Source organism: Watersipora subatra, chromosome 11, assembly GCF_963576615.1.
Source record: "Watersipora subatra chromosome 11, tzWatSuba1.1, whole genome shotgun sequence".
NCBI lineage: Eukaryota > Metazoa > Bryozoa > Gymnolaemata > Cheilostomatida > Watersiporidae > Watersipora > Watersipora subatra.
In genome coordinates, this window is record NC_088718.1 from 38708734 (window position 1) to 38731567 (window position 22834).

Consider the following 22834-nt stretch of genomic DNA (forward strand, 5'->3'; position numbering starts at 1 on the left):
AAATTTCTTTTATAGAATCCGTAAATACTTTATCATTTCCTCGATCAAGGCTGATGTCAGTCACAATACCTTGCAAGTCGCATGCGACTGTACATAGCTGACTACGGACATATTGGAGAAAGGTAGGATAGTGTACTTCAACTACCGTTAATGCCAATCATATCAACTTTAACATAACAATCACTGAAAACCACAACCATTCAGACTGCAATCTTATGATTTTGCTACACACGTTTATTTCACAGGAGCATTGGATATGCTTAGAGCTTATATTTCAAGATGACAAATATTAAAAAAATTATTAGCCTTCTAGACAAATGCAATGTTGAAGACAGCATATAAATATAAAATCAGGAACAGGCATAGATATTAGTTCGAATCAAATAAAAAGTAAAGACAACTCCTGTATGTTAGAAAGTGGACAATATGACATACACAACCACCGTCCCAGTGAAGTGAAATGAGCTGCGAGCTGATTGGCTCACACACGCAAACATTGTTCAAGCCTCCTTAACAATTTATTATACATCAACTGCTACAAGAATTAACAAAAATATTACAAAAGTTCTCAAGTTGAGACAACATGGGTTGGTTACGCGAAGTTTCTCCACAATGAGAGCACAACTCCAATAAAGGAGCTGCAACAAGAATTAGCTTTTAGTTATGCGGTGATTATATGATTAGCTGAGAAAAGTGACTATCCATCAGCAACAGCCCCCTTTTTTCCCTGTGTCTGTTGGGGCATCATCAGCAATAACTACGCTACCTCGTCCACCCGACATACGATCGGCTGTACCGAGGCCATTTAGTAACTTTTTCTCCAACATTCCTGCAAAGATCAACAACTGTACTACGAGTGAGCTTACTGAAAAGGCTCAGAGGAAAGAGGAAATGAAGAAAGTACAACAGTGCAATTAATCACTAGCAGAAGTTGATGTTTATCAGGAAATAGGACACTCATCGGCACTGCTAAAATACAGACAATGCATCACACAAGGGCGGTGTTTAGTTTAACCCTTTTGCAGGCATAGCGACATTATTGTCGTTTCGCGATACTGACGCCAATGGGAAGAGCGACTATTATGTCGCCACGCGAACGTTTTTTATAAATTGATTTCTGGTTAGCTTATTGGTTTTTTTATTTAATCTTTTAACTAATAGTAAACTAAAATATATTGGTCTCTGTTATCAACCAAAAAATTAGCCGTTTTGAGAAAAAAACGATCGTTTTTGCAATACTAAACGAACGAAAAATCCGAAATAAAAACGTATTTGAATGAAATGGAGATTTTTGTTTGCAGCTTGTCTATGCTTCTGTTACTGCTTTCTGAATATTTTCCCAGAGTACAACTTTCTTTTACTGTCACGGTGTCCTCCTAAGGCTATAGGCAAAGGCAAAGCTATAGAGAAACAATAATAAGCACATGATGTCAAGACTGTAGTGTAGGCCTCTGCAAGGGCAAATGTTTCCATAATTACTATAGCTAGAGAAACACTTATATAAGAATTTGACTTATAAATGTTTACTTTTATTTATCTGTATAATAAAAGCATAATATGCATGTACAATATAATAAATATAAGTGTATCAACGATTTTTGTAAAATCAATTTGTGAAAAATTAATCTGCCCAGGGGGTCTCAAATAGCCCAAAAAAACTTGCCTGCGAAAGAGTTAACTATGAACAGTAGTAATACTCTCAATACTACTCTCAAGGAATCTTTTATAAATGCTCACACCATAAAGTAAAATGCTGTCGTCAATAAACATACTTTGAATGTTACATTTCCTTGGAGTGTTTTCGGCGATTATGACTGACCTGTTTTCTGCATTTCATTATGTAATGTAGGTCAGTATACACTGACCTATATGCACTTTTCAGTAGATATTAAACATGACCGGATGATGAAAAGTCATTACTGTAAACTTACATCACCAGAGAGGTACCTCACCTGGTGGGTGCAACCTCTTGCCATACACGAGCACACAACGGCAGGTTTAGGCTCAGACAGGTCAACAAAGGAAGAGAGAGAAGACGAATCCAATATACTCACGTTTGGACAAGTCGACGAACAACTCCTCGACTCCCTTGTTAAGCTTGGCAGAAGAATGGTAATGTTTTGCACCAACAGAAGAAGCGTACCTGACATGGAATACAAGCGTGTTCAGATGCTAAACTCACTGCTAGAGAACCTTAATTATGGTACATGACATTTACTGCATATATTTATATTTATACTTATATTTATTATATTGCAATATCTCAACTCTGAGCCATTTACTAGGTCCAGGCTTGAACAAACTAACCCTGTTCTAATCAACCTATCGATATTGATGCAACAGTAGATAAATGTTATTATTTATCCTTAAACCATAACTGCCACGAACAACTTTTATCATACTTACTAGGTAAATCAGACATGCTGATTCCGATTTTTTAATCAAAATAAAGATTAGGCCACTAACTTTCAGAGTAATGAAGAACTTTTTATAGCGTTTTAATATCGGTCTCGAAAACAACACGATCGGCATAACAAGCTCCGCCCATAAATACTTGACGTAACCTAGCTTTTTAGGAACAGAAGTTACGTAGGGATGTTTAGACCGATTTAGAATAATAGAGATGGGTGTTTTAAAATCCATTAATATCTAAATTCAGCCTTAAAAATAATATCAGTCTTTTCTGAAAGGTAGATAAGCTATTTAGCATTGCATATTTAAAAAGCGCAATAACAACGCTAGCTCGTGATAAAACCGCGCTTTTTGAGCTCATTTTTCTCGGCGTCCAGCCCATTTAAACGTCATGTAACAAGCTGCGAGCAATTTTAAATAGTTTATATCCGTTTCATAAAAAACTGAAACTATTTTACAGGCTGGATTTAGATAATAATGGGTTTTAAGACACCCATCTCTATTATTCTAAATCGGACTAAACATTCCCAACTTCCGTTTCTGAAAAAGCTAGGTTTCGTCACATATTTATGGGCGGAGCTTGTAATGCCGATTGTGTTGTTTTTGAAACGGATATTGAAATGCTTTAAAAAAGCTTAAATGACTTTGAAGGTTAGTGGACTAATCTTTATTTTGAGTACAAAATCGGAATCAGCATGTCTGATTTACTTAGAAAATACGATAAAAGTTGTTCGTGCCAGTTATGGTTTAAAAGCCTAGGAATTAATAGCCTAAGCTGACAACAAGACAGGCTTACTACGATTTCGTTCAACTTATGAGTGAAGACAACTCTAATATGCTAGCTTGCAAACCCGAGGCAAAGAAGTGTCAAGGTTTAGGTATACAGGTGGAGTTTACTACTCCATTCAGGCAGCAAAAAGAATGTCATGTTTTGTTGATGCTCGTGATTTCACTAACTGGAGCTTGTTTTTTTTTGCTGCTAACATATGATTGGCCTATTCTATGAGCAATGGCAAGACGAGCGCCACAATGAGTTTATTAGCATACAACAGAAATAAATACGATAGAGTCAGGGCACCTAATAGCAACTTTGGCCAAGTCAAGTTTTGATATGAACATGAAACAAGGGAGGGGAGCCCTGTGTAGTTGCTTTTCAGCAAGTTTTGTTTGCTTGCAGATCATAAGCTACCATATTGCTCATACCAGATAAATACAGTCCAACCTTGCTTTTCAACCACAATTTCTTGCACAATGCTGTTGATCAAAGCAATTCGATTGATTGCCAAAAAGATTTTTACAAATGTAATGTAAATAATTTTTATTCGTTTAAAAACTAGGAAATAATTGTTTTAAACATTTTTACATAATTTTACAGCATAGGTTGAATATTGAAAGTTGAAAAAGATCAGGCAATAAATAAAGTGCACTGAATTTCTCACCAACCCACTACAAATAGACTAAGTTAGGCTAGGAGCATTCTTGCTGTATCTGTAGCAGCTAATAACCTAGCCTTGTTTCCTCAGTTTTTGTTTGCAATGCAAAAAAGGAGGAAGCAGCCTGAGGGTTTTATTCTAGAAAAATATAACCACTCACACTAATTAATATAACCGTACACTAATATAATCGTACACTAATATAACCGTACACTAATATAACCGTACACTAATATAACCGTACACTAATATAACCGTACACTAACATAACCGTGCTCTAATATAACCGTACACTTATATAACCGTACACTAATATAATCGTACACTAATATAACCGCACACTTATATAACCGTACACTAATATAACCATACACTACTATAACCATACACTAATACGTCACACAGAACACTATAGACAGTCAGTGTTTTGTAAACCAAAATAAATACAACTGGATGCAGCAGCTGAATACTAAAGACAATAAAAGAGAAAGTCAGTTGTCACAGGAGTCGAGTTTTCTCAGCGTATCTTGGACTGGTTCACAATGTATACACAGTATGTCAGTAGTAATCCCGGACTACATTAGTTACAATCTTGGCTAACATTGCTCACTGTATACTTTACATCAGTAAAGAGTCTGTGGTATAGCGTTCCCTATAAAATACAGCACAGTCGCCGAAACGATCAAATGCTAATCATACAGTAACTATCAAAAAGGGAAATATAAATCAAGCGATCTCCGACACCCAATCGCCATCGCCGAAGTAGTACACATCACACAGACTGTCATGGATGCGCAGGGAAATATCAGGAAAGTTTGACAGCTGCAATGTTTTCCATACTGGCATCGGCTAGGCAAGTCCATCAGTCTACTGTTCAGATAGTTGACAAATAATAGCCGAGAGCACAACTCCGACATACAGTGTGAACCAGTCTTTTAAGGTGTCCAAGGTCCGAAATTTCGTTCTCAAAATCTCAAATTTATTGTACAAACTCTGATTTGCGTAAGCTCTGAGACATTAAAAACTGATGCTGGACTGCAGATATGAGTCTGTGTGATTTTATCATAGAGAATTATGATTTTATCATAGGTGAAGACTGATTTAGATAATCTGGTGAGACACTACACCCTTACCGGGCGCTTACACACCTCAAAGCAAGCTTGCTTTATATAAAATTCTGTTTGTATCATAAGAGTACAACTTGAAAAAAACAGTAAACCCGTTTTCTACAATGCATCTCTTAGTCACTTGCATGACTCAGAGGGGTACTTGAACATTGGACATTAATATTAATAGCACTAATATAAAACTTATCTTGTTTATAACATAAACAAGGGCAACAACTTGAACGCTTCTCCACTTCTACTAACTAATCATTGGTGTTGTCCAAGACCCAAATTCAATGCATAACTATTATTAACACCGGAGGATTATGTGCAAAGCTAAAATTCAACCCCGATCATGCGTGTACAATCCAAAGACTCCTAACAGTTGTGCAGGGTCTAGCAAATGACTGAGAAAAAAGTTGAACATTGGAATGTTTACACAGTCAGAAGCGGAGGCTTGGCTGCATAACCCTACCCTGGATGAAGGAAGTTTCAAAACCACGCTGACATGTTGTAGCTGTTTCTATTAATGACTAATCAACCTGCTGGACGTATAATAATTGCCAACTTACTCCTGCGCAGTGGAAGCCATGACTGTACGTTCTTTTTCTTTGTCAATTTTGTTTCCGACGATACATAGCTCGACAGTGTCTCCTAGCATTTTACGTAGCTCCTTCACCCAGCTTTTTACCTACAACAACAATGTGATGCACATAGAGTTAAACAATCGGCTTAAAACATTCTCACTTGAGGCCGATGTAAACTGGAAAACTACTGGGCAAAATCGGAGACACATCTGCACGCGCTGATGTTGTGACTGAATCCACATAGCTAACCTATTAGCGAGATACCTACACCTGTCACCCTTTCCGTGATCAACTCTTGATTATTCCAACTCTTTGATTTCTAAACATCCCTAAAAACACCTAAAATTAGTTTAACCTCGTCAGAGACTTAAAATTATGTAGGATAGTCAATGTTTCACTTCAATTTAGATCCTATAATTTATAACTAGTTGAATGTCTGACGTTGTACAAGTAGTAAAAAACAGCTTATAAACAGTTGCAGGTAGTGTAGTTGCAGTTGGCTAGGTTGACTAGTTAGCCAATTGCTAACTTAGCAAATTGGCTAATTTTAGTAACTTAAGCTTGCTTATATTGCTAAATTTACAAAAATAAGAGCCAATTATAATAATGGTCACACAACATCATTCTGCATATTTCAACTGATGCAATAAGTGTGTGTATTAGTCCTGGGCACGAGTACTTCTTGGTCAACGGGTTTAAACCCGCCCCCTTCTGTTCGGGTTATTCGAGTATCAGGTAGCTAGTAGTGCTAGGCTCGGGTATTTCTTTGCCTACGGGTTTTTCGGGTATCGGGTTTGTTGATATGGATTTTATGTTTAAACTTTCTAAACAGATATATCTTCAAATTTACAAAACAATTATATTTCTTTTCAATTTATTTATCATTTTTCAGTTTTTATCGACTGACATTCGTACTCGCAGCGTTAACAGGCGGATTGTTAAACAGTCAAGATAGTCTGGGGCCACAGGGAATTTTCGTGTCAACAGGTGGCAGAAAATAGGGTCTATGGTAGCTTAATACTTAAACATGTTCTATGGACCTCGTCTGATTTTTTGTAGATGGTGCTCCAAATCTCATAAAAACTTTACATTATCGGTTTTTTCTGTTAGTAAGGCTTGTTGGCTTAGTAAAACTTGGTTATAATGAATTATGTAATCCATAATAGCTAGCTGTGGTAATCAATTTAAACAGGCTTATTAAATTTTCACTGCTACTACCAACGCTGATGACAGTTTCTAACAAGGCGATAGCGGAAACAGACTAAGGACCTATGTGTTATCGGTGAAAGCGAACACGCGCCGTATTAAAAAAGGCATAGATTTGTTTACGAAACCGATTTGGCTAATTGCGCAAATAAAATTTGATGTATTAAATTTTCTACTCACCTTTTAATGACAAGTAATCACTGCTTGACTACAATATCTCCGGTAGGTATGGTAAATAAGGTATGAGATGCTTTATTCTATCTATTAAATTAAAGACTCGTTATACCCCATTGTCGTGCCTCAGCAAAAATGACACAGAAATGCCCTGTGGCCCCAGACTAAGAGCGCAGGGTGCAATAGACCGAGTTTTTGTTCACACTACCCGACGAATCCGTGTACCAAAACCCAAACTCGAAAGTCAAAACCTGAACCCGAAGGACCGGAATACCCGAAATCTCTATGACTTGATACTCGAGAGAAGATAAACCCGTGAGTTCAACGAGTATTAGGCCTACTACCCGTGCCCAGCACTAGTGTGTATCCATTGTATTCCATTGTATCGAAAGCAGGCTGTGTGGCTTAGTGGGTTAGCTCGCCTGTCTCCAAAGCTGGAGTTACCAAGTTCAATTCCAGTACGAAGCAAAATTTTTGTTCCTAAAACTTTATTGCTATAACTGGACACACGAATGACAGACCAACAGAAAAATGACAAACACAGATTTATATATATGACAACAAAAATTGAATTGTTATATTATTACACTAGTTTACACTATTACATTATAACACTACATATTACGTTTCCAGCTTGATAATTCTGGTATGCTTAATAAGTTAGGCTACATCAAATTTGGAGAGACTGATTATAAACCAATCAAATTTGGGAGCATTGTGTACAGAGCTAAAAATTGCTATCCTTTGTTTTTTCGTGACGTAATTTTATCGTTGTCGGCCCTCTTTATAGACAATTTTATTGTTAAAACACGAAGCTTTTGCAATAAATGTTTGAAAACGATGCTTTTGTTAGCATTTTTTATCATAGTATCAAAACAACACCAAAAAGTATTATTAAATAAAAGAAAAACGATTGTTTTCTACAAACATGGCGGCTTTTTCGTGAACGAGCGCATGTGCAAACGGCTTGATGACGTAAAAAAAAACAACGATGGATTGTTGGCCTAAGTAAACATTTTCCACTTAAATGCATATTCATGGTAGGACAACTCTACAAAACTTGTTACATACCATAAAATCTCTACTTGAATGCCACAGCACTGTATTGTTCAACCCTTTCTCTATGATGGCATTTTATTACAAGTGACATTTGGATTGAGGGCGGTGCTGTATTTTTCGACTAGCTCATCAGAATTTTGAAAAGATAAATTTAACCCTTTTACAGGCGAAGCGATGCTAATGTCACCTACATTTTGCCCGCTTCGTCGGGCGGAGCGACATGAATGCTGTTGGCCCCAGCATTTTTACTAAGCCAGTTTTTATATGCATCAAAGTATCAAACGGAGGTAAACAAGGAACTACTTCGAGTAAAACAATAGCACGATACAATTATTAATTATTTTGATGGCGCCGCTTTCAGATTTTAAACAAAAAACTGTTAAGCTTTGGAGTTGGAAAACAAACTTCCATATGTCATAACAATAGCTACTATCATGTCGTACGGTATTCCTGAAGAGTAAGAACATTCTCATCATTCATCAAAATGCTGCGGAGTCTTCAAGTCAAATTGTAAACCACATTAAGGACGAATCTGCAGAAAATCAATTGGATTTAGTGGCTACAAATCAGAGTATAGTTTTGATGATTGTGACAATGGATCTTCTCAAGTACACCGCCACTAAAGCCATGGCAACCACTACAGCAACAACAAAAGAATTAGTGTTATTGATGTAACCGACTCATAACTAGTACCATTTTGTGAAAACTTTTCTACTAATCACTTTCTATTATGGGTTTGTTAAAGGTTGACTTGCAACAAAATTCCCATTACAGTTATTTGATATGAAAAGATTCACGATGTCTTACTCTGTTGTGTAGATGCAAAATATGTGGAAATATGATTACAAGCTTTTAAAAGCTAAAAAACAAACAGTTAATCGCAGCCACACGAGACCGCCGTAGTTTGGACTCTCTTTCCAAAACGGCTCAAGTGTGACGTAGCTGTGGTAGATGGTTTCTGTTTACACCTTCATGCAACTTAATTCGTCGAAATATTTTCACAAATATACTTCACGCATTCAATAAAACCGTGTTTATTGTTCTTACGAGTCTATTTTATTGTCATTGTAATGCTGTCACTTTTAGCAAGTGATATCTTATAACTTACCGTAAAAATTCGTTTAATTTTTTAGCCTTAGCTTGAAGGAGTACATATCATTGTCTGATAATCATGACGAGCCTGTTGGTGACTTGTGATAATCGAACAGAGCTGCAGAAATTATTTGCGAAGTATTGGGTCACATGATCAGATTACGACTTGCCGATTAGAGCAATCCGAAGCAAAACTGTAAAGTAGCGACCATCTATATTTGATACGGGGTCTTCGGTAAAACCCGAAGTGTTTGTCATAAACTAGTGCTACGATAAGTTTTATATTGAACTTTTTATTGGCCTTTCAATTCACGTGAGAACATCACGTGACAAGACAATAACCAAACTGTCACGACTACGTCAGAGAAATGAAGAGATTGTTTGAGATTTTAAGAGCTTGTAATCACATTTCCACATATTTGGCACCTACAACACAACAGAGTAAGACATGGTGAATCTTTTGATACCAAATAACTGTAATGTGAATTTTGTTGCAAGTCAACCTTTAAGATCAAAGAATGTCAAAGTTGTGATCAAATAGAGGTGGGGTTCAATTAAAGGGTGGCACTGTATTTTTTAACCCTTCTCCTATTGTGGCATTAGAAGTGGCATTCAAATATAGGTGGCATTCAAATACAGGTTTTCCAGTATATGTCACATGCAGGGCCGTATTGTTCTATGAGGCAGCCTCTGCTGTGCAGAGGCAAAATTTCAGCAACCATAATGGCCAAACGGTGATTTTCTTGTTGTTTAGTGTCGACAATGTTCGGACGAAAGGTGCGAACGTATCGTGCAGAGCCCGTTTTCAGAATATTACTAGTGGTTGCAAACCTAGCGAATCCATTTCGACAACATTGTTTACTGCTCAGACTTTTCGGATTTGTCCATTCTGGATTCACATACTTAATGATAATGATCAAGTTTTAATGTGCTAGACGCTGTTGAACTGACGAAGAGTTTTGATTTTGACGACTACCATAAATTCTGGACTTTCAAAACACTTAATTCTACTTAAGATCAATATTTTGATAGTTATGGGAAGCCAGTTACTTACGAGATCGTGTAGAATAATTCTTGGTTGGCTTTATTAGCCTTATTGCAGTTTTACGGAATATTTTGACGATAGTCACTTGACTGATTACAATTTGCAAATGTTTGAATTGTTTTCTTTATTATTATATTTGTTATATCGACGCTGCGTGAAGCAGACGTGTTTAGAACTATCTTGAAAAAAGGAATTTGCCGCGAGCTTTCTTCTTACTGCTCATATATCGAGTATGCTTGTTAATTCTTCTACACTCTTTTTTACGTGAAAACATCTACTTCATTGCATGGAATTCAACTCAAGATTTTCTGAGACTGCATACATGTAACAGCCGTTTTAAACTTTTCGTAACTTTGTGTTTTTCTTTTTTTAATTTCTGTTTGACAAGCTCCAGTCACGTATTATATGTCTATAATTTGTTTGTTTCTTGAGCTATATTATTATCTATATTTGCATGGATATACTTTTTGTATAGTTTTTATTTTAGGCTCACTCGTTGAATCTGTTTATCCATGGGTAAGGGGGTAGTACCATTAGCACCAAACCTGATCACCCAAGGCGTGAGAAGAATCTCTAACTTTGTTAAATTTAAAATCAACCATCTTCAAATTTAAATAATCTTCAGTAAAGAACTCTGACATCACATTGAACTTTGAGTCACTCAGTGACTGGTGCTCTTGTTATAGATCTAGATAGCTCAAATTAGCTTCATTGTTCTACCATTATTTTTTCTCAGCAGAATCGCAAACCTTCTAATATTCAATTTTAAATAATCATTGGTCGTTTATTTATAGATTTTCTGTTTAGAGTTTATTATCAAATCTTAATCAATAATAATATTTTACTTTCTTACCCCAGGCACAAGTTTACATACCACATGACATGTATTCAATAATTTGTACGGAAGGTGATACACAGCATTCTTGATGATTTCTGAGAAATTTTTCTAGTATTATCCTTGCTTGTATAAGTTGCAATAATACAATTAAAACTGCTCTCAAATAAGGTTTGTGTGTTCTGTAAAAAATTTTCGATATTCGAGAGGGCGTTGCACCCCTCCCGAATCTGCCCCGCTGGCCGCTCGGGTCTACAGCCCTCACAAGTTGCCTAAGGGGCCTACTCAATATATTGGCAGAGGCATCCTAAAAATGAAAAATACAGCCCTGGTCACATGGGGTGGTGCTGTGAGGTTAATGTATTCATAAAATTCATTCAAGTCTCAAACAATCCAACATGTGAATGGTTTGAAAAATACAATGATTAAAGACTTTTGCTCGCATTTTCGTGAATAGAAGCTAATTTTGTCTGCAATTGCCTGCCTTTATCATAACTAATAAAGTCACTTTTTCATTAATTGCAAGCATTTTGCTGTTTTTCTCAAGTTCACTAAACAATTTTGAGGGTCAAGGTCAAAGGTGTTTAAGAGGTATGATGAAGGGTGTCACAAGGGCTTTGCACTTTTACACTTCCAAAACGTAACAAGAAACGGTGAACTGCGAAGACTTTTATTACAATGATGCTCCCGGAAGAATCTCACCAGGACAGGGAATAAGAGAGATTTACGTATTTTAGTTATTTTTAGTTTTCATCTATTTTATATTTTTAATGAGTATTTTTTACCTCGCAAAGGACTCAACCATGAGAGCTGAACCGCGAAGTAGTGAATAATTACTGCACTGAAGTCAGACAAACTGTACTAAAAAGTTTGAACATAGTAGACTAGGCACGACTTCACTGTCGTTTGAACAATTGATAGGTAGGCCTACTACAAAAAACTGACAACGGCTAAAAACAGGCACACTGGTGACTAAATCCCTCTTAGGAGCAGAGTTCTGTGCCATATCTGCTAATGAAGAAAATGGCAGCTTTTTTTGTAAACATTGACAACGCGCAATTCTTTGCATATGTAATCAAATGACTAAGCCAGACTAGTTATTTGAGTGTACATGCATGTACATTTTAGTCAGTTACAAGACAACCGATGTTTTAAATGACATGAAATTTAGTGATTCTACATAGAAGACTCTTCCTAACTACATGCCACATGGTGTCAACAGATTGTTTTACTTCAACTCCACCAAATAGGACCTTCAACTGCGATTTCATCATAACAACGTACTAAACTCACAATCCAGTTGACCTACTTCTGGAGCAAGAACTATAAAAATCGATAGTTACAAGATTCAAAGCAATATATAATCTACAATTGTGAGAACAAAATAAAAAAATGATTCTTAAAAAATAACCTGGAAGAGCATATATAAAAAGCACAAATAACAAGTTTGTTATATAGTAAAATTAAAGATACTTTTTTCACCAGGTTGTTTTTATTGCATTTAATATTAATTAAACCCTTCATTTACCATAGAGTAAAGTTTTATTGATACATGACCAAGAATAACAACAATGCACTGTAAATTATTATAACATAAAAAATTGTTTACGGAAATTGCATATCAGTTGATGTAATTACACTTTGTACTGTTGAATCATCCAGCAATACAGACCAATATAATCACAAGAGATTTGCAAACCCGCTGAGTCTAGGGAAAGTCAAGCAGGGCAGAGTGCTTGAGAATCAGGCAACCATCAATACTATGGTTGTTAGGAATATGATTCTACTACCATTGCTGCTCATTTAACCCAATCATTGAACTTGAGGAATACAGTAATACCTTGAGATACGAGCTTAACGTGTTCTGAAACCCGAGCTCGGGTGTCAATTCATTTGTATCTCAAATTATTTTTTCCTATATAAAATAACTAAATATAAATTGATGCGTTCCTATACTCTAAAAAAAAATGTGTGCGTACACACGGACACAACGTAACATAGGCTACTCAGCCACTTAGCGTCCTCATCGAGAACTGTCTCATATACTTGTATCTCAAATTTGTCTCGTAACTCAAGGCATAAATTTGTTCAGCATTTAATCACATCTCAAACTTCTTGTATGTTGGAACATTCGTAGGCCAAGGTATTCCTGTAGTAGCTTGCCTTAACACTCATACACTTCCTCTAGTTGCTCAATAAAATGAGTTATCTAGTCGATGAATTAAGAGTTATCCGTTCAACGAAAGATAACAAGCTACAAATTAATATAATATTTAGCTTCTGTACCTTTTCAAATGAATCCTCGTCAGTAATATCATAAACGAGGACTGCACCTTGAGAGTCTCTGTAATATATAGGACCTAAGGCGTGGAACCTTTCTTGACCAGCTGTGTCCTAGCAACAAGAATGCACAACAATATAGAAAAGCAATGAAACGTTCAACAACTTTCATCAACAAATTCACTCGTTAATGATGAACTCACACAGAAATTTAGATGATTTTATCAAAATGTATCTATATTTTTCTATCATTTGTGATGATTTTTAATGTTTGAAGTTATCAAGATGTTTCAGATTAAAATCGATAAAACTTGATCGTAATTAAAACGCACAGATCAAGTGAAAGTGCAATTATGACGTTTATAGTTACAGAGACTGACAGAATAGGGACAAGTAAAGGATTATCACACGATAAAACTTTAATCGTGATCAAGTTGGGTCAATTTTAATCTTGAAACATCCTGGCAGTCAGACTATCTAGAACATCAAAAACAATCGCAAATGATAAAAAATACCGACACTATAATCAATTAAAATGTTGCGTAAATTTATCTTTAAGAACAAACTGAATCGAGTGAATCTGAACAGTTATTAAACATATAATGGTTGAGGATGGTATTAGCAGAATCTCTACTGTCAGTTTTATGAAAGAAAATGGATAACTGCAAGTAATTTGTTGTTATACAGAGCATTATGGGACAGAAAGTACTCGATAGCATAAAAATATTGTTTTATAAATTCATGCAAAAATGTAAGACAAAATGTGTTTATATAATTATTAAAACATAAATTTGTAGGTTAAAAAGGAGAGGGAAGTAGGAAAGTTTTCTCCTTTGCAAGAATGATTAGGAGGCAATATTAAATTTAGCTCTAGCTTAACTATAACTTTTTCATCATAGGCACTGATATACACCCAGCCCACATCTTTATAGAGTCTGGTCTAGAATTACCAAATAACACAAACATTTAATTTAAAACTGTGTTTTGCTGACGAGACGGAGTTTGATGGTAGAGACTAGCATTTCATCCTATAAAATTTGGAGATTGGTCAAATTAAAAATAACGAGCAAAGCATCTAGTCTCTGGTATGACATGATGTGGAAGTAGATATAGTAGGTGTTTTGTTGTAATGAATTCAGAATGAAACTCAACACTAATCTGAAAAAAATTGAAAATGGAAAAAATATTTACGTAAAATCAAATTTTAACTACCACCCCAAGTTTAAAAGGTATTTTGATGCAACACCTCTGTATATGGTGAAACTTTTTGGCTGTTACCGTACAGGATGAATTTATTCGCGGAGTTATATTTCGCGAAAATTGTCTTTTCATGCATATTCGCGGATGAATTTATTCGCGGCTGAAAACTGCCACTCTCTAGGAAAAGTTAACTCTATTGCGGCAAGTAATAGTTATTTCTACGCATGCGCACATCGCGTGTTCCGGTTTATATTTAGCTTACAACTGCGAGGCGATCATGCTATTCTACGGTAAACAATTTTTGCTGCGTGCAGAGGTTTTCACAAATATTCATCGCTTTGGAGGCCTTTGATAAGCCAACAACTTGTGGTAAGTAATGAGTTTTTACATTTACTAAATTAGTTGAATCTTACTTTGGTTCTTTGGTAAAACGCAATACTTTTTTTACAATTAACGCAATACAATTTTTTTCCATCCTACTGCTTCATTATTTGTTTTAGTGTAAGAGAGATTTTTCATCATACACTGAAGAACAATGATTGCAAGGGTGGTAGATGTCATTCTTAGAAGATCACCAATCATTCAGGGAGGTCTGGAAATTGAGGTTGAAGTGACCGCAGCTACTTACGAGAAGACTATATCTGTTTTTAAAAAAGGAACAAAAACGCCTTTACGAGCACAAATCCTTGGCCAACCGGCAGAACTTTGCAATAGTAAGCCACGAGGAGAGTTCTGATGATAACTTCCTTACCAGCCATGTAGTAGCGAGAGAATCGTCTTCAACACCTACCCAAGACAGTGACAGCGACAGAGCTGCTATTACCAAAATAACTAGTCAGAAAGCACCATTACATGCTAGTATTCACATATCAAAAGTACCGGTTCAATTTTATTGCTAGACAACCGCCATATGGACTAAACTGTTTATATTTACTCCATTCATCGTTTGTAAAATTTTATTTGTATTTGAAATATTTTATTTGTACACTCAAGTTTGTAGTAAATTATAATACATCTATACATGAAATAAAATATATAATTTAATCATGTTTGCTACAGCGATATCAAGGAGTTGTTGTCGATGAAGGGGTCTAGGTTGACTGGTTGCCTCTCTGCCAATATTCCTGCCTTGATGAATATTACTACTTGTCTCTAGTTTTTGTAATCGGAGTAGGTTGTTTCATTCGCAATCTGCAGTAAACACAAAAAAGAAAAAATACTAACGAGTTTTGAGGAAGTACAGAAACAATAGCTGAAGTATTTGATGAAAGCGATCAGTTTTTAAACAAAAGAATTAACTAATGCAGTTGATTATGGAAAAACGTATCCGCACTGCAAATCAAATACATACCATAATGTCCAGATCAGAATCATGATCGTCCTTGACTTTGGTATTAGAGATTGATGGAGTTGATTCTAATGTAAAAAGACTAGGAGAGCTTTTTTGCTATGCTGAAGCTATGCCGAATAACCTGTAAAAACCTTGAATAATTTTGTAAAGTTTGACGCAATGGCAATAAAGCTCGAAGCCTGGCGATGATTTTAAAGAAGTTTTGGAACTCGGCTACGTTTAGTACTTCTGCCTCGCGGCTATTTTCGTGTTGACGCCATTCTGCACATCTTGTGACAACCTCGAATAATTTTGTAAATAAATGTGATGCATTGCCAATGGTGTTAGCTCAAAGCTCAGGTATTAATTTTAAAAATGTTTTGGAACTCAATTACGTATAGTATTTACATAAAAAACTAGGCTAGCGACTAGTTTTCAGTTTGATGCAGTAGTTATTCTCTCTTGTGATTAAAAATAGAACTAATTATTCACTGAATTTAATAATTCGCGGGATTGACTGTTCGCGAAACCGCGAATTTTTATGACCAACGAATATTTTCATCCTGTAGGGTATGTTATTTTATTGGTTACAAGTTGAATTTGTATAATTGACTTGGTCTGACAATAAACTCAAACAAAACCAAAATTTACTTGACAATTAGAATTTTTATAGACAATATTTTTATTTGCTTGTTTCCGTAGAATATATGCATAAAAAATTGCGTGCATTTTTGCGTCCAAGTATACACAACCTATTTTGTTCCAACCTATAATCTGGTCAATAACAAAAATAAACGATATGTACATATTATAGTACGAATGTGGAATGTAACATTTATAATTCTTTTTAGAGTAATTACAAGTCTGACTTAAAGAATACTGTATTTCTCGAACCTTAAGGTATCATAGAGTCTATTTCTGTACTTGACCAATACATAAGGCGCAACATATTATAATAAGGTGAATATAATATAAGATGAATTTAAAACATTCGTGGAAAACAACACCAAAAACAAAACAGTGAGCTTAGTCAACTTTATTAGATAAAATATTCAATCTTCTTCCACAAAACCCTTGAAGCTTTGGTGCTCAGTATGTGAAGTAAACAGCTGAGCATATTTACTGCCAAACATTTCGAGTTCCTCCTCATCATTGCCCGAGTCGGACTCGATGCCAGCTTTCTCAAACGCTCCACCAAAAGAGACTGGCTGTAACTTAGCTCATGTGTCCACAATCTACCTGTATTTTATGGCATAATTTGCATGCCGCTGCTTGCAGTTTGAACCGAGTCTCATAAGTATGTCACTTTACCAAAGACGTTTTAGGTTTTTATTTAAAATGAGTAAATAGCAATTTGCAGCACACATCTGCTGCACACTTAGCAGGAGTTTTCATTGTTTTAACAGGAAACAGTCTGTGGAGTCGAGACCAAAGTGCACTTCCAAAGGTACTCGACAGATTTTAGAACATACTCCACCCACAGGGTGCACCACATTAAGGGGTGGACGGTCAATATTTTAAAGAAAATGTACCTTAGGAAGCGAAAAATAAGGTAATTGAAATCAGTGTCCTCAACACAGTGTCCTACAACAGCCAGCAAGTTACAAGATACGCATGCTTCCACACACTTACCCATATGGCCAGACTGACTCTAGAACCATTTATGTTGAGCTTCTTTGACAGAAAGGACGCCTGAAATACAACAGAAACATACATTATTGGTGAATAATGAAGAGTTCTTATTAAGCAAACTTGTTAATACTGCTGTGACACAAAGCTCTGCCTGAACAAGACAAGGTTTGGCGGAGAAACACGGATCGGTTAAAGCACATGAATTACATAATTTTTTTATTGTATATTTCAATACATCAGAGTCTTGGCTTTCGAATGAGCTATTGTTTGCCATGGTGAAACAGACATTGGTTGGTGTTTATAGGATTTCCCCAGAGCTCTACCGCGAAAACGTTTACTGGCATAGTCTCAAAAATTGTGACGTCACAATTCTCATATTCGTTGTTGCGTGCTCTTACTGCTTATTTATCAACTACGATAATGACGCTAGTGGCAGGCGAAGGTAGGACAACTCCAGAGAATGAATGAAGATGACAAAGGAATCAGTGTCATTAGTTCTCCATGTACATATTATTTCTATGATAAGTACCCCAGACTCCAAGAGCCATACTATATTTTCCCGATGATATTATGCACTAGCTCTTTATTTTTAATGTGATGTTGAGGGTGACGACTGTGACTAATTAATTTAAAGCATTGCGTGATCTCGGCGAAAGTGCGATTGACATTTTGTCCTAGGGCCCCCGCAACCACAGGTCATAATTTAATCGATGTGATTTAATTCCCTTTATCAACGACAGTACATTTATTGAAGCATAATTAATTAACCCAGAACATGTTTTTGTATTGGTCGGGCGTTAGCACGATCGCGGGCATTGTTGATTATCTAGAATCTTAGCGTATTATTAGCGCTCTCCGGGTTTAACAGCACCAATTGTCACAGAAAAACGCAGCCTCAATGGCAGCGAAAGGAATCGACGACCTAAGGCTAAATGAGAATTATGACATCACATTTTGAATACCTGAACAAAGTGTTTTTTTTTGCAGGACGTACTTTTGACACCCCGCTTTTCATAGTTCTATTATTCTTTGTGTATTGAATATAGGCTCATTCGAAAGCTAAGACTCTGATGTATTGAAATATATAATAAAAAATTATGTAATTTATGTGATTTAATTATAACTGTGATATTCATGTATGATAGAAAAGAAACGAATATGTTGTAAAACAAATATCAGTGAGACGGGAGACTTATCGAACAATCAAGACCTTTATCAACAGACTTTTAAGGTTGGCCAATATTTAACACTTGCTAAAGCGACGATTTTTGGCGCTTGAAAGCTTCTCCAAAAAGCAGAGTTAGCAGAAGGGTGAGCAGTGAATTATTTAATATCTGAATGCTATAATAACTGAAAAAGCTTAAATAGAGCACAGGATTAAGTTTTATAGCGATACTGTAATCAACAGAAAATTTTGAAAAATGAGTAACTTTAATGCTCCGTACTAATGGTTGATAGAGAGTTCTTTATTTCCGTGATTTCTTATGCACAATATAGATATCGGCAAGACGTTGTTCTAGCATGACTACAATTGGTGACCCTAAAGAGAGTGTCAGGGATTGTCAAGTTACCATCACTATTTGGTAGGATCATCTTTGTCCTTAATGTTGGCTTAACAGTGTGTTGGCAATGCTGACCAGATATTGTAATCCTTATGTAATATTATTGTGATGTCACAAATTAATTACTTTCTCTATAATAGTTTTTTGCTGGTGGACATTTCTTTTGGTATGATGCATATTCAGCGACAATTTTTTTTTATAAAAAATTAGGTCTTAGACCGAGTTGGCTATTTTATGGCAGATACTTCATTCTCCTCCATCTTTTTATCTTGCACTATGGCTAGGAAGATTAGCATGTTGAAATGCCTAGTCATCCACTTAAAACAGCATGCTGACGCTTGGCAACATCTTGTTCTGCAATGTATCCGCATATCTGGAATCATTTATTATTCACAAATTTGAAAAAAATACCATTCACAACTGCCACAATGCAATTCAAACTGAAACACATGCCGAACAGTTGATAGTGGGCAATATGCAATGAAGACAGAATTCTTCAAATGGTCTTTTGCTGTAAATATTACTCGGATGACTCTGGCTTGTAAACACACAATCCTCACGAACAAGCGACCTTTGGAAAATTGTTTCGCCGGCCTTGTCAGATGCTTTTGAGCCCACTTCAACCATGCCTTCCATCAACTTTTGGTTGTCAATTAACTTACATTCAGCTCATTTTCGAGCAACCTTCCACCGACTGTTATTTGGAGCCATATTAATATCAGCAATATATTTCCATACTTAATGCTCGCCAAGTGACAGATTTCTGGGGGAATGTCATACCAGGGTGCAATTCAAGTGTTTCGTAGTGGATCATTTCTTTGTAAAGTAGCGAGCATCTATATTTGAGACGGGCTTTTGCGAAGAACCCGAAGTGTTTGTCATAAACTAGTGCTACGAGAGGTTTTATATGAAACCTTTCATTGGCCTTTTCACGTGATAACATCACATGTCAATTTTAACACAAATGTAATACGTGTTGAATGTAATACAGCGGCTATTGAAACGCCTAAATGGATTGACACAAAATATCGACATGTGAACCGCTTTAGAAAGAGAGCTGAGGTATCAGCGCAAGCAATGCTGAAAAGAACAAAGGATAGGAAGTGGTGGAGAACCATGATCGGTCACATCAGGTTCATCTGTCACAGAGAGAGAGAGAAGAGAGAGAAGAAGAGAGTAAGGCTTTAGAGAAGCATTTTATATTTTGAAGACGTAAAAATGGAACACTATTAGTATACAGTTAACCAATGTAAATATGAAAATACAAAGAGTGAGTAGCGTTTCTCACATACTCTAGGAAACTTATGTATTCGCCTCATCTAACTTTCGCGTTTTCGCGGGGTCATCCTCTCGCGAAAATTTCATGTGCGAAACTAAACTGTCATAACGAACGAGCGAAAACGCGGAATTAAATAGCTTTGTTTATTGATAGTCCAAGACTAACTAATGGCAGCAAGCGATCAAATTGCATAATCGATCTCGGCCACACAATTCTACCTGCGGTTTACATTTACAAACTAGTTCCAAATTAAAAAATTTTTCTTACCGGTGAACCGAACCTGAGGAATCTAATTATGTTTGTTCCACTGCATTTATTTTCACATCACTATATTTTCGCACTCATCAGAGCTGCGAAATTAAGTTGCAGCAAAATCTTACTCTGTATGCTACTCACGAAACTAAATAATAGCGAAATATAAGTGTCTTAGGGTAATACAGGAGTACACGTTACTAATAAACAAAAGAAAGACCCAATATACCGAACAATCTTATTTGTATAGCTGGTTGAAGTTACATGATACTTGTTGACAGGAGGTGGCAAGAGATAAAATACGCAACATAGTTTACAGATTATTTGTGAAGTATATTAAGTACTGGGCAATCAGGAGAACAGCACATGTTTAACTATTAACCATAAGCCATCAGTTGCCGTCGACTAAAGTCATTTATAAAAATATTGGTGATACCAAAAATGATTTCTTCAGCTACGGGGACAATCTGAAAAAACTATTGCATCATTGCTACTGCGGTAATGTTAACTGACCCATAACGTTCGGTGTACAAAAATTCAAAATTAGGCATATGAAATCTTATAACACAAATGACCATTTTGCTTGCAGGTGAAGACAAAGCAAAAGGAAAAATGGGCAACTTCAAACCTGGGGATTTTGTAAGCCTTTCGCAAAAACCATACTTTTATTTTAGCAATGTTTATATTTATATTCAATACCAACCAACATTCACTCCATAATGAGACTAGGCCTTCTCTCTGGGCTTATTAGTAAGTGTTTTAAAAGAAGTTTTATATAGGCTAACATTAGGCTTCTGCCCACATGTTAACACTTCAGCAATAATAAATCTACCAAAGCAATAGAAAAAACCACCAGAAAAAAATGTTATGCAAAATACAGTGGTGTGCATAAACTTGGAATCACATTGTTTTGTTCACTCTGTATCGAATGGATCTTCCATTTGCTTTCTATTTTCCGCCAATTATGGTGCCATGCCAGATATTATATATCAATCTGATCAGCAGAAGATGTGCTTTCAAACAATGCATTGATTGATTTAACACAATCATTTCTGAGTGATTTATATTAATCCTATTAAACAGCTGAAGAGCTCAGAAAGTTGGTAAACAGCATGCCTTGACGGTGTCAGATGGTGATCAAGAACAAGGGCTGGCCAATAAAATACTAATGCTCAGCTCAAGACACCTTACCAGTCCTTCTGAAGACCAACAATAACCCAACGGCCCTTTTCAGGGCCACCAATTGGTATAAAAGAGTTTGTTTGTATCCTATTTTATCAATTTTCACCAACAACATTCATAGCCTGCAATAAGTCTGCCTTTCGGTAGATCCACCCCCAGCGATAAAAATCTGAGAATATTTTTGAATATTTGGCATCATCTTGTTCTTCAGAATTTTCCCTTTCAAATGAAATATATATTGATGGGGTTGAGGCACTTAACTCCAAAGAATTTCTTAGACAACAGCATATAAACATACATATTTGAAGATTTAACTGGTGATTCCAAGTTTATGCACACCACTGTATGTAATTCTGGCGGGACAGCTGTTAAACACCAAATATATTTAGAGTTATGCCTTTTGATTTCGCGACTAGTCAAAAGTGAATCTTTTGCGATAACTATTTACTAAAACAATTTCTGGGATAACTGTGCTATACTAGATACTCGGATAACAGGGAGATGTCAAGTTTTTGAAGGTCAGATGAGCACGCTGCTGTTAAGTGTCCTGTCCAGCAAAAGCACCAGAGGCGGTACTGATGTAAATACCTTAATAAACATAGCATTCTTGTTCAGATGTTTCAAAGGCTACCCGTTTACCTCCCTAATTAAACAATCAAGTCTTAAACTCTCTTATCAGTCTTACTTCGGACGGCTATTCCTAGCAATCTCATTTCGAATGTAGTTGAGAAAACGTATAAATGTATGTATAAACGTATGCAAATGTTGGTGTTGTTTACCAGGCAGCAATACTACACGCAAAAGCTCACATACAGAAAATTAATTTAGACATCAGAATCCATATTTCATATTCACCTGTAGCGTCGTGTAATGTTTGTCGTTAAACTTGTCTTCCACATAGCGGAGAACTAAGCTGGTTTTGCCCACGCATCCTTCACCTAATAAAACTATTTTAAACGAGCTAGTTCTAGTCGGAACGGCAGCCATTTGATTGATACAATTTAAAATAGAACATATATATTACGGATTAATTAGCTACACATCGCTTGTATAACGCTGCGGTTATGTCATTTCCTTGTAACTTCGTAACGTAAAAATAACTCTCCCAGCAATCTCTCGGTGTTACCGGAAACAACGTATAAAGCACGTGAGTGACAGTCCAAATTCT

General features: G+C 36.1%; 1 protein-coding gene across 1 annotated transcript; it reads right to left on the minus strand.

The window, feature by feature from the left end:
- Window positions 1–255: 255 nt before the first annotated feature.
- Window positions 256–22787, minus strand: LOC137408307 (ras-related protein Rab-21-like). The gene is made up of 6 exons (XM_068094786.1): window positions 22522–22787; window positions 17392–17451; window positions 13236–13343; window positions 5524–5642; window positions 2055–2143; window positions 256–829 (listed from the first exon to the last, which is right to left on the minus strand). Exons 1-6 carry the CDS (start codon window positions 22651–22653, stop codon window positions 705–707), a joined length of 633 nt encoding a protein of 210 aa, XP_067950887.1. The 5' UTR covers window positions 22654–22787; the 3' UTR covers window positions 256–704.
- Window positions 22788–22834: the final 47 nt, after the last annotated feature.